The 14,278-nt window shown below is 36.3% G+C and overlaps 1 protein-coding gene across 6 annotated transcripts in view; it reads right to left on the minus strand.

Moving 5' to 3' along the window:
• CCDC85A (coiled-coil domain containing 85A) overlaps positions 1 to 14,278 on the minus strand; it is a 244,799-nt gene that overhangs the window by 15,178 nt on the left and 215,343 nt on the right. For 2 of the 6 annotated variants that reach the window (XM_072635511.1, XM_072635510.1), the window contains exon 4: positions 495 to 629. The exons of the other annotated variants lie outside the window; for them this stretch is intronic. In XM_072635511.1, the coding sequence (XP_072491612.1) occupies positions 495 to 629 (135 nt within the window). The remainder of the gene's footprint in view (positions 1 to 494; positions 630 to 14,278) is intronic. 6 annotated transcript variants of the gene reach the window in all.

A 14,278-nucleotide genomic window follows, 5' to 3' on the forward strand; every position in this document is an offset into this window, starting at 1 on the left:
CTTCTAGCATCAAACAAAGGTCTCAATCAAAATTGAATAACCTATTCATAACTCTAATTCTGCCTGCCTTCATGATATATGTAACCACTGAGGAATTTATTATCTCTATAGAGCTATTAATACAGAATAGTCTGGGGGAAAAATGGAAATCATGAAGAGCTGTCTGCAAAGCTATGGAATTCCATATTTATGTACATTTAACTACTTTTAGAGTAAATTTCAGAATGGTGATTTTCTTGAGCGACTAACATTATCAACTTTCATTCTCAAACCATAAAAATCAATAAAGGGCAGCATCTAGATGAAATGTCTGTGCCTCCTCTGTCCCCCTCCCCCCCTCCATGAGTCGGATCCAAAACCATCCATTCTGAGAAATTTGCACGGAATTTCTCTCCACTCCCCCCAACATAATTCTGCCTCCAGCGATGGCAGCAGTAGCAATAACAATCTAATTAAGCAAAAGCAACTGCGGCCAACAAACCCTCTTCACTCACCGGGAAAGTGGGCAGGCATCTTCCTATTCCTCGGCACCCCTGCCACCACAGCCAGACCTGCCGGGCTCTGGACCCCCAGCTTTTTTCCATATTTGAGCTGTTTCTAGTTGGAGGTTGCCTTCTATTCTGGGTTTCCTTATATTTGGAACAATATAGTACAATCACTCATAAAAACACTGTGTCCCAGGTTTTAACAGATCATATAGAACAAGTACGTTAATAATGAGCACCACAGTTACCATATAAAGGCAAGCCTATAACACGCACCTTTAGACAGAAAAAAAATAAAAGCACTGAAGTTCAGTATGTTGTATGCTTTTCGTGAAAGGCACTGCTGAATGATTTGAAGATTTTAAAGTATAGGTTAAAAAAACACAAAAAATGTTCAAGGCCAATTTATAAGATTAATATATTATCAGGTGTGCATGTTATAGGTGGTGAATTACCATAGATACTTAAAATAATCAAATCTACTTAATTTCAGAAGTTTTAATAAATTGCTAGGCTTTCAATAGAAGAATGATTTTTGTAATGACCACATAAAATTTTCATTGGTATTTTTAGTGTCCATATCAATGTGATTAAAATTTATACACTTTCTTATTTCCTTTACTTATCTAGTGGCATAATGATGGATGCAGATGCCATTACGCTTTCAAATTTGTTTCATATAGAAGACATACAAAATGTCTATGCATCCGTTAGATTTCCATTTTTCTTGGTGGACTTGGTGCTAGAATGATCATATTTAACTGAAATGCAAAGAAAATCCAAGAATATAACTCTTTGCTTAGAGTTCCATGTTTCTCCTCTATTGTTATCTGGAGCCCAGTATCCATAACAAACAGCCAAATGGACTAATTTATACATGATTTCCTTCATCTTGCTCTCCAGTAGGGGTACTGGGTCCCAAGAAGTAAAGAGCAGGAGACACACAGATACTTAAGCTTGGGAATCATGGAGAGAAAACATACACACAAGTTGTGAATGATGAACACGATCTAGAAGATATGTAAAACCTGGCACTGTTTTTGAGAAGCATTTGAGGGGCAGCTAGGTGGCACAGATGGATAGAGCTGAGGACCTGAATTCAAATTTGACCTCAGAGGCTTGCAAGTTATGTGACCCTGGGCAAGTCATTTAACCCTGATTGCCTCAACTAAAAAAAAAAAAAAAAAAAAGCACTTTGAAAAATTGAGAACATTATTCTGCTTCTCTTTGCTTTCATTTCCTTAACAGTATTTTCTCTTCTTGAATAGTACCTGTCATTCTATAACTTCTGTGGGTAAAATAATAAAGACCAACAATGGAGTATATGGGATGTTGTTAAGTATTCTGAGGTATTCGTACTAAACAATAGTGACGAGTAAGCCCTTTTGTAAAAATATATATGAAATTATCACAAACTACCCATAGAGTAAGAAGGAAGACACATATATTAATTATACTGATACAGGAAGATAGAATTGCATTTTTTTCACTCTAGTTACACTTGCCATGTTACTGTGACAAAGCTGACTTGATCTACGTTCAATTTCCAGTCAATGTTAAGCCATTTCAGTCATTGTAATAAACAGTCATCAAGTTGTCAGATGACACATGGTTATTTACATCATTAAAACATATCATCTTACACCATCATCAGAAGAAGAAAATAAAGCTTAGGGGCACTTCTAAGTCTTTCACATTATCTATGCAAGACTTCCAGCTGTAAAAATCATAACTTGGTAGGTTTTCAGTTTGCATCTCTTATGACTTCTTCTTTAATATTAAAACAAGTAGGCAATTAAGTTTTAAAATAAGAAGGAGTCATTTATTTACCAAGTGAAATGTGTAAATTTGGACCCCAGTTCAAATCCTGACTCTCGCTTGCTACCTCTATGACATTAATCACACCATTTAACTTCTCTGTCTCAGTTTTCATCTGTAATATGAGAAGATTGAACTTGATGAAGGATGCCTGCAGTTCCTTCCAGTTCCAATTGATGATCCTACAAAATTACGGCAATATGATAAGAGTGGGTAGAGGGTAATGGTTTGCGCACAGTAGGCACTTACATACTCATTATAGATGAGGGGCAACATAAATCTTTGAAGATTGTCAGCATTAAGTTATTTTTAGCCTATGTTTTATTCATCACTGTCCCCAGTCATTTTAAGTATTGTAGTTAGTATACTAAACGTTTCAGAATTTGTATCCTAACTGCTAATAAAGGATTTTTTTTGTAGCCCTATAAACTGAAATCATTACAAATTCTTGCCATCATTTTTCTGCAAAGGCAGGTTGGAGATGTGCAGTTTCAAAAAAATTAGATTTTGTTTACCATTAAAAGATTTTTTTAAATGTCAATTTTAAGTGAGGAGGATTTCTAGTACCATTCAAAAAGTCTAGTCTTACTAGCACAAGCTAACTTTGTTTATGGAAGTCAAAAGAAAAGTTTTGCTGCTATTTCAAAGACTACTAAAGCCATGTTACACTGAGAAAAAGAAACTGAATTTTATTCAAAGACCATGAACTTGAATTTTAGTTCCTGCATTTATGTCTATCTCTGTGGTCTTGGATAAAACTCTTTAATCTCTGGGTTTTTTTATCTGAGAGAAAAAGAGAGGGTTAGACTAGAAGGTATAAAGCCCCTTTCATCTCCATATCTATGAGCCAATGATGGGTTTCATATATGCTGTCCTTCATAAAAATTACACTGTCAACTTTGAATGTGTTGTAAGGAATCCTGACAAGGAATACTGATTTTTATAATCTAGTCATCCAATTCCCTTTGTAATTAAGGATGTCATCCTAAGATTTTCAGGACAATATTAATGATAGGATGTATGGCCATAAAGTAACTCTCTCAAGAACAGAGACCTTGATTTCACATAGCTAGTAAATGTCAGAAGGATTTCAACCCACCAATCAACATGTTGCTCCCTCGTTAGTGGCACGGTAGTTGTTGGGCCTGAAGTCATGAAGACCTGAGTTCAAATCTGGCCTTAGACACTTGCTAACTATGTGACCTTGAGCAAGTCACTAACCCTCTGTTGCTTCAACTTCCTCAACGGTAAAATGGGGATAATAATAGCAGCTAACTCACAGGGTTATTGTGAGCAACAGATGAGATATTTGTAAAAGTGCTTAGTGCAGTGCCTGTGGTACACAGAATGTGCTATACAAATGCTTATTCCCTTTTGCCCTCCACTCAGCAGAGGACCTGACCTTTTTTACTGGGAAAACAGAAGCCATCTATATTGATTCTCGCTTATATCTCACAACACACCTACACCATCCCAAGTATCCCTTCCTTTAAGCCAACCTCTGACAAAGGCATCTTTACTTGCCTTTCCATGGAAAACCTGTGAATCATTTTTCGGTTTATTTGCAACTTTTTTCTCTCCTGGTTTCACTTATAAAGACAAATGTCAAAACTGGTATTATCCAGCTCATCTGGCAGCATTCCCACAACAATTTCATAATAATATGGCAACAACAATTCAGTTCTTCTCGTATAGGGATTCTTAAATCCCTTGGCCACATAATGAGGTGGGACTCAATGGAGAAAACTGATGCTGACAAAGATTGAAGTGAAAACAAAAGGGGGATGACAGAGGATGAGATGGAGAGATTATCACCAAAGTAATGAACATGGAGGCAATGAACACAAGCTTGGATAGACTTAGGGAAATAGTAGAGGGCAGAAGAAACTGGCATGCTATGGTCCAGGGGGTCATGAAGAATTGAATATGACTGAACAACTTAGCCACAATTATAGAGAATCTAACCCTTTTTGTATTAGGGATAGGGACTTCTTGGACAGTGTGGTAAAGTCTATGAACCTCTTCTCCAAATAATGTTTTTAAATGCATAAAGTAATTGTATTAAAAGAAAGTTATCAATTTTTAAGACAAGTTCTTGGACCCTATGTTAATGGAATTCCCATTAGTTTGTCAATATACAAGGGCCTCACAAGTACAGTACCAATAGTTCAGTTATTATTTATATACACTCTAAAAATAAAGGAATTCTTTATACTCTCTGTCCCTTTTCTGTTATTCTGCCACCAGTACTGCAAAAGCAAAATTGAACCTCTTAAGACTGTAAACTACTTTATATTTTTCTTCATTCCTCAAATTGTCATGACTGAAGTGTTCATCATTTGTAGCCAGGTTATTTTTTTAATAAAATATTTTCTCAAACTATCCATAAGTTTTCCTAAAAGGAAAACACCACTGTATTAAGCTTCCTAATTGCTATGCAGAAAAGAACATTTTTAATTGGTTAGAATAGAATAAAGGATCTAATAATATACAGATTTACCACTTAGAAACAAGATCAAAACACTAATGCACCTGGAGCAAAAATTCAGAAACCCAAGCCCATCTTCAATTACATGAGGCCAACTTTGGAAACTGGAACATCGATCTACTGAAGTGGTTTCCTGTTACTTAAGGATGCTTAATTTTTTATAAGTCCTGAAACTTGGTCAAAAGTGAGGTGCAGTCTATGCTATTTCATGATACATTATATGCCTAGGATGAGGCAGTACAGGGAATTAGTGATTTTTTTCCTTCACTGAAGCCATGAATAAGTATTATCTTTTAGATTATCAGGAAAAAATATTTCAGTCATTTTCCCTAAAAAAGCATTGTGTTATTTTCATCTCAGTCTTTGTTTTTGTAGGTTACAAAACCCCATTTGCATAAGACTTTGGTCAAAAGATTACTGGGTATGGGTTTAAAGAAATCTGAGATATTCTTGATTTGCAATAAGAAAATCTATGTTTACCAAATTAAAAAAAATCTATTCTGATTCAAGTGGAGAAATTGAAATTTTTCCTGGCTTTACAAATATGTGTTCCAATAAATGTGTGATGAAAAAATAAACTGTTCTACCCATTTAACTGCCATCACAAGACCCAGAATATCCATTGCATTTGTTATGACCTATCAATCTATATTTAACTGTTCATTATTCAGAGAAGAGACATACATGTTTAGAAAACTGAAACATTTGAGTTCAGATCACAATTCAACATGACAAGATTTTCATGTTGTTGAAATTCAGGAGAAGAGGAAGTACAGATAGACTCCTTGCTTCTTATCTTGCTGCTGCTTCAAACATTTTTATTTATAGAGGGATTCAAATAATTATATTTTCCTGAGTAATATCTATGACCTATATAAAGGATTTTTTAATATGAAGTTTAAGTGCTTTACAAGGAAAACTCAGAAACCGTGATCAATTCTCTAAACCATAAGAAAACTGAACAACTAAAATTGAGTCATTTGATGATATACTTTACATATACTAAAACTATGTCTGGAATTGATAAAGCCCTGGGGAATAAATAGAAGAGGAATAACAGCATTTATGTAGCACCTACTATGGGCTAGGGATTTTTCTTTTCTTGTCCATGGTTCTGAATCAGATTCAATCACCCCATCAGTTAACAAACCCAAACACTCCCTCCCACCTCTGTGCTGAAAGTCTTCTTGAAACACTTGGCTTTCCTTGCCATACTGAGACACCACTCCCACACACACATATGGAAATCCAACAGTAAGATACTGTCTTCCAACAAGGAATGCAATACTTGAACAGCAACAGTTTTCCTTACTGGAGATATGTTGATGGGTTATTAACAAGCCAAACCAAGCCAACCAGCATTTATAAAGCACCAACTATACTGAAGGTACTTTGCTAGGCATTGAATATATAAAAATGAAAGAAAATAGCCTCTGCCTTCAAGAAAATTACATTCTACCAAGGAATACAACTTGTAAATAATCATTTAAGAAAAGAGAGCACTCTAACACCTAAAGGGATCAGGAATGGTTTCCAGCAGTAGAGGGATAAAAGATGAGCCTTGAAGGTTACTAGGGAGGTGCTATCAACAAGACTTGGCTTGTACTATAGTCAGCTGAACCTGTTAACTATCAGTTGTATGACACTGCACAAGTCATTTAATATCTGAATCCCTCAGTTTCCTGAACTGCAAAATGGGAACAATAATAGTACCTATTTCCCAGGGTCATTATGAGAATTAAATAAGATCTAATTCAGGAAGCACTTACCACTGTGACTAGTAACTCAATATAAATAGGAATAAATAGTACATTAATAAATTTACTAACTTGTTTCCCTCCTTTCTTTCTTGAAGGAAACTAGGACTTGTAAGAGTCAGAGATGAGAATGGAATGCACTTAAGGGATGGGAGGAAGCCCATGCACAGGAATGGATGCAGAAAAGAGACTGTTACATTTGGGGATTTACAAATCAAGTATTTAATGACTTCTAGTGAATACACTATATTAAAGGTGCCAAGAATAATGAAGTTTTCTAGAGATCATGAGTATACCATTATGAATTGTGACCTTTGGCAGCCATTCTGCAAAATTACCCCAGTATGTGAAATTCAAATGAATAGGAGACTAATATGCTTCATGAGCATTGTGTCTTCACACTAGCAGCTAAGAGATGACCAGGATTTTATAATGCCGAAGTATTTTTTCCTTGACTAACCTTATTAAAATAATCTTCTTTTTGGTGTGCCAGGGAATAAGAGAGTCTATTTGGACTTTTAATGCCCTCGCATTATCTGTAAATATCTTTATTTCCATAATGAAAATATATAATAAAGTGAAATAATTTTCCTCTAATTGCCTAGAAAATAAGATGAGGGTAGAGGGAACTATACAGTATCCATTACATAAGTTGAAACTTGGAAAAGATGAATAAAGCCAATAGAAAAGGACAGAGGAATGCTATCAAGGTAATAATTTTATTTAAAAAAAGAGAATAAGAACCAAATCACAGAAAAGGTCCAATGAGTAAAAATTATGATTTATAAAGGCTAAGATATAAAATATAGTCTGTCCTTTTATAGCAAGAAAAATAATGATGACAATAACAAATACCTTGTGAAATCACATATTGAACAAAGAATGGGGGTAATATGGCTAAGGTGTTTGTGTCTATCCTATTTTAAGGGAAATTGTTATCCAAATGGAAACACTGGAAGCAAAAAAAGATGTCTCATGACACTGACCTCTAGAGAAAAGTAGTATGATACTTCTGAATTATTTCTTCCACATGCCTGACACAAACACCAAATATTTACAAAGTTGTTTACCAAGAGAGAAAGCTAAAAAAAAATCTGGGTGTTAAGTCTATAAAGTGCCTGTGTCAAATGAGACCTAAGAGCAGGGAAATTAAATGCTAGCATAATACAGAAGCAGTAAGAAAAAAAAAAAAGGCTGATGCCAATCTGAGTTTGTTTATTTGGAAACTGAGATAAAACATGGAAGTGATTTTATTTCTCACATAACTCAAATTGCTCCCAAGAATGATAGATGTAGGCAGATCCAAAGTTATGGGAACACAATGGAAACAATTCACTTGTTGAACACATTGTAGTACTGACATTGACATCCTTAGCTCCTAATGGCATTGGGAGACTTGCTTCCTACAGGGATTTAGCTAGCCCTTAAAGCCATCTGAATATCCCATATGCAAAAAACAGAAGAATTACTCTGTGATCTGTCACATACTGTCTTTCATAAGACCTCAGAGCTGGAAGGGACAAGGATCTTTCCCAAACAGGTTGGAAAAAGATCAGGACCCTGGAAATTTTCCATAGATGACAATCCACAACTGCTGTTCTCCCTTCTCATCCCTACCCTCTCCACAAGTGTAAAAACTTCACATCATTTCAGAATCACTTGCCAAATGTTTAGTTTCCATTTCATTTATTCATTCACTTCTCCATTCAACAAATATGTTAGAATTTGCAATGGGTACAGTACTAGGCTCTCAGCAGCTTTCTACATTTGACATCATTTGATCCCTAGATTATCTCAGATGATAACTTCTAGACAAGGTATTTCCACAAACTAAAGTTACAATTGGGAAATATTTGGTGCACCTCATCAAAATACCTCATTAAGCAGTTTAAGTCTTTCCTGTCTAGTTTGATCCTTGATGGGGGTATGAAACAGTTGAGTAACAACTTTTATTGGCTCACGTGATGTGGTGGAAAAAGGTTGATTTGGCATAGGCTCAGCTTCCCCACTAGGTTCTATCTCATACACAAGCACTGCTAAATGAGAAACTGTAAGTCTGTGAAATCAATCTGATAGAAACTTCTCTTTTTCCATTAACATCAACCATACCTATGGAAGATCCTTAATAAAGAAACCAAATAAAGGAAATGATGGATAAATGCAGAACTCATTCTAGGGAGCTTGGATTGTTAACAGTGATAACAATAAAGAATGTAGAAACAATGACCATCTTTATCTAAAGTTAGTCTTCTATACAGAGTCAAGATTTGAAAAGGGAGACCTTATACCATCAGATAAATGTGGCATAGTGGATAGAGCACTAGATTTGAAAAACCTGAGTTTGAATCCTGTCTCAGGAACTTACTGGTTGTATGATCCTAGGTAAGTCACTTGATCTATCCCAGCCTCGATTTCCTCATTTATAAAATGGAAGTAATAATAGTACCCATCCTATAGGATTGTTATAAGGAAAAATAAGATAATATAAGGGAAGTGTGCTGCAAAACATTATAGTATTGTATAAATGCTAGCTACTATTATTGCAAGTAGCTTAGAAGATCAATGAATGAAAAAGAGTTTGACAGAAGACATGTACATGACTTCTACAAGACCTCAAGAGAGCCCTTGAGTTAGAAGACAAGATATTCCATTTGATTTCAAAGTACACAGGTGCACAGCTAAAGTGATTATTCAAAGAGAATTTAATCACTCCTAGAAACTACCAAAGAGGTTTCAAAGGATAATTTGTCTGCAAAGTTCAAAAATCATAGTTATTCCTTTAGAAGTAAAATCACATTTGCCTAAACAAAACCAAACTTGCTAAGGGAAGAGGATAACTTTGCAAGGGTCCAAGGAAATAAATGCAGACCGCCCTCCCCCTCCCCACTTCCTATGGCACAGGATGATTTAGTTCTTCTTGGCCAAGCAGTGAGAGTCACCTGATCATCTACAGATGAGCAAGCTGTCTCCATGCTGCGTGAGTACAAGATTCCATGTCAGGCCTTTTCATCCCAAAGAGAAAGATGAACTTCTGATATTAGATGACAGAATCGTAAAGATGGAAGAGACCCAGAAATCCCTGAAGCATCAGTTGTGGGGGATGAGAGGTAACACTGATAATGACAAAAACCAGTAGTTTCTCCCTATTCTTCCATCAACTTTATACCAAAAGCAATAGCAATGAACTAGTCTGGTTGGGAAATAACTTCTTTTATTTCCCCTGCCAAGTGACTGGTCAAAAAGATCATTTTGAAGATTAAAACGTTCAATCTCTGGAAGCAAGGGGAATACAGTAAAAAGAACTCACATTTATACAGAATTTAAAGTGTTGCAGATCCATTTCTTCACAACTTAGAGGGGTATATAATAAAATATCATTATCTCCATTTTACCTTTGAGGAAACTGAGGTTTCCTCCAGTGCCTTATCCTTTGTCACACAGCTAGGAAACACCTGAAGCAAGATTTAGTTTCAAATTTCCCAACTTCAAGTTCAACATTCTATACTACATTACCTCTCTAAAGTAAAGGGGGCTGGAAAAAAACCCACCTATTTAGCAAGCTTCTCAGCCTTCAATTAACTGGAAATTTGATGGTGATTTAACATTCAACCAAGTATTTATTAAGCATCTACTACATAGTAGGCACTGATGTGATAACATCTGAGCCCTATCAGACACTCCAAATTTAAAAAGTAAAAATTAAAAAGTCTTTTCTCTAAGCTGACAAAGTATGAAACAAATAAACTAACTAAAGGATCCACTGGGACTTGCTAGAGTTATTATCTCTAGTAGATGATAGAGTGGACAGAGCACTAGACCTGGAGTCAGGAGGTCAAGTTTGACCCCAGACAATAATTATGACCCTGAACAAGTCACTTAATCTATCTGCCTCAGTTTCCTCAATTATAAAATAAAGATGATAATAATAGCTTACTTCCCAGGGTTGCTATAAAGATAAAATGAGATAACATTTGAAAAATGTTTTACAAACTTCAAAGTATAATTTTAAATGCTAGCTATTATTATCTTTAAAGAGTATTTTGCTAGTCAAGATAGTGAAAAAAAAATCTGAAATTGACCAGCTGTGTCCAAACTTTGCTATCCAGCCCTCAGAAAATTACTTGTCTTCAGCCAAAACGGTGAGTCTACCAACTTTCTTACACACTGTCAGTGGAGGATGACTAATAGAAAATATAAATAAGCACTCTGGAAGCATTAAGTGCTATATAAAACGTATGATAATGATAAGGTTTCCATCAGTCAACATCCAAAGCATTAAACACAGATTTGGCTCACACTAAACCCTGCTGTTCTCCTCTTCCTACCTTGGCTCCTGTGTTGTTACATAGTCCAAATCACACATTATTTTCAAGCTGGTCCTACACCTCCAGGAAATATACTAGAGGAGTGTAAAAGCACCTCTGTTTTTCTCAAAGCACTCCACAAATAGTGGATGGGACCGAGAAGCAGCCAAAAAAGTGATGTAAGCATTTTCCCTTCTGCAAATACAGCCTCACAAAATTTAGACTTATGGACCTACAGTAACCCATTTGACAAGAGCCAAATGAAAATCAAATATTGTTTGGAAGAATTGACATTTCACATGTAAGTTACTTAATTCCAAACAAGATTCTTATCTTTTTCAGAAAATAGGTGGTCCTACTAAAGAGAAAAAGAGGGGTTTCATTTATTTATTTTTATTTTTGCCAATCTCAGAAATACTTTCATTCTCTATTTCATTCATAAACCTTCCTGGGAAGTATTTCCAGGGTGAAGTGGAGGGGCTAACAGCATTTCAGGAGTTCATGTTCTTTTTAAGGCAGTCACATTGTACCAAAGAGTTTAAAGTAAAGCTTGCTGTTTGCTATCTCCCTGACATTCTCTCCATGACATGCAAGAATGGCCCAAATACAAAAGTTATACAGTCAATCACTCCCCAAGGGAAATGAGCACTCAGCAGAAAGGCATGCTTCGGAGAAAATACAATTTTCCTCCCCACTGGGTAGTCCAGCAATTGTGTGCCCGACAGATGAAGTTCTTACCTTTTCTACAATGCAAGACTTTTGCTCTTGCATAGACCCTGTTCTTAGACTCCTACTGCTTTGATGATCACATCTATGCATGTGACTACTGAATCTGTCTCAGTCGTGATCCCTCTACCAATTTCCAGACCCACATTTCCAAATGTCTGCCTACATGGACCTGCCTATCTGGATGATCCACACAATATCATCTCAAATTTTCAAATTCTTGAAAACAGGTATCATATTCTCCCTTATGATTCTCTTATCAAAGGACATAAAAAGTGTTTAATAAAAGCCTGTTAATGGTCTAAGTTGCCTCAACTTAGCCTCATATTGTATAAATTCTAGGCCCTTCATCATATTGACTGCCCTCATCTGAATACTTTTAGTTTATCAATATCCCTCCTAAAATATGGTGTCCAGTACTGAACAAAATACTCTAGATATGGTCTGACTAGGGTAATGTATGGTAGGGTTTTCATGCCTCCCAGATTCACATCATCTACAAATTTAATATCCTATCTGTGCCTTCACATAATAATTAAAAATACTAAACACCCAAGAGTCATCTCACTCTCCATTTAAGACTAGACTCCAAGCTGACAGTGCTCCTTTAATCAAGCATTCTTTGTATCTGTGTTTGTGTTTGGAAAGTGATAGTTTTGAATCCTGTAATGATACTGTTACCTAGTAAAAAAGTTCTTCATCTTTTCCATAAGCCCATCATGAGAGGCTGTCAAATGCCTCACTAGCATCAGAACAAATCATGTCCATATCATTCCTCTGATCTACTGGTTTATAAACTCTTTCAAAAAAGGAGATGAATTTAACAAATTTAATCTGGCACAACTTGCTCTTAATGTAACTTACTCACTCATACTCATCACCTCTTTTCTTTCTAAGTGTTTACAAGCTAGCTATTTTAAAAATCCATCCTGAAATTTTGTCTGGAATCAACTGAAATCATCTTCTTCACTTTTTAAAGAAAAATCTGGATGTTTTCTTACATCCAGACCCTTGACATCTTTCATCAGGATCCTCTTGACTAGTGATGGTGAATTTTTATGTTAGCCTTTCAAATGTCCTCCCTGCCTCCACTTTTCCCCTCCACCATCCAAACTCCATACTTCCAAATCAAAAACCCTAAAGCCCAGGTCTGACCATGTCATTCCTCTGCTTAAGAAGTTTATGCAGTTCCTCATTGCTTCCAGGATAAAGTACAAACCTGTGTTTGACCATTTTAAGCCCTTAAATCTGGCTTTACCATGTCCTTCCAGACTGATTCCATATTATACTCCCACATGAACTCTTATGCTGCAGTCAAAATGGTCTATGTGTTGGTTCCTATCCACTACATTTCATCTCCTGCCTTTGCTGGGATGCCCTCAATTATCAATTCCACCCCGGCTCCAGCACCACAATTTTCACAAGATCTGCTAGATTTCCTCAGTTGCTAATGTTACTCTCTAAAACACTACTCATTTTGTATATACTTAGTATTTAGTTCTCTGTGACCAGGTTTTATCCCTGGGGTAGAATTAGGCTCCTTAAGCAGAGACATTCTCACTTTTTTATTTGTATGTCAGCCCTCGGCATGATGTCTGGTACATAGCAGATGCTTAATAAATATTTGCTGCTTGATTTATTGCATTAGCTATCACATTTACAAATTTGGGGCTACCTTTGTATGTAGCTCATTTGGGCAAAATGCCTTGACTCCAGTGAATCATTTATGTGCTCTTCCACCATCTACTAAGGAAGCAAGGAAGGAAGGAAGGAAGGATGGGAGTGAAAGAGGGAGGGAGGGAGGGGAGAAGGGAGGGGAAGATGGAAGGAAGGAGGGGAGGAGGGAAGGATTGAAGGACAGAAGGAAGGATATATTTGTTAAGTTATTAATATGTGCCAGGCATTATACTAAGTGCTGAGGTCAAAAATATACAACAAAAATGTCCCTTAAGGAGCATACGTTCTAATAAGGGAGGACATCAGGGAGGGGAGGGAGTTTTGTTTTATGGAGTTAGAGAGATGTTCAATTAACACACCTTTTTCAGAAAAAAATGACACTACTCATTAGACAATTGGACGTTGATTTCCATTTCATGTTATTTTCTGTTTTACTCTTCCTAATCTGAAAGGTATTTCCATTGGTAAGAGAAGGAGAAGCACTAGGAGTTGAGTAGTTCTACCATTTAGCATCAATGATCATTTTCTCCTTTCCCTCAATAGGATTTGTCTTTTCAAACTTGGTCTTCCTCTTGCTCCCAAAATGAGCTTGAAAGACAAGAAGAATAACAATAAAAACCCTTTTGGTCATCTATAACATTTAGTTCCAGTTCAGCTCATGTTAGACTCTCACTTTCCTGATGCTATTTGCCTTTTTCTCCCCACCCTTAGTTCCCTTCTCTGGCTTTCCTCTCTCTCTGTGAATTCTTGGATGTACTTCCTATGCAGTCACAGCTATTTCTGTGCCTCCTCCTCTTTTGTTTACTCATCACATAAAGCTTGCCTGCATCACCAGAATGCCACTGTTCTACTCTTCAGTATCTCCAATCCCTCCTCAATTTGCTTCCCCCACAACAGTGTGTTTCAAGACAAGCTTTTCTTGTCTAATCCATTCTTCCAACGCCTTGTCTGGAGAGAGAGTAAAAAGCCTTTTCTTTGTGCAGTCTCATCACATCTTGGTGATGTTCATAAGAGAGTTCATCT

This window comes from Notamacropus eugenii, chromosome 1 (genome assembly GCF_028372415.1).
Source record: "Notamacropus eugenii isolate mMacEug1 chromosome 1, mMacEug1.pri_v2, whole genome shotgun sequence".
In the NCBI taxonomy this organism is placed as follows: Eukaryota; Metazoa; Chordata; class Mammalia; order Diprotodontia; family Macropodidae; genus Notamacropus; species Notamacropus eugenii.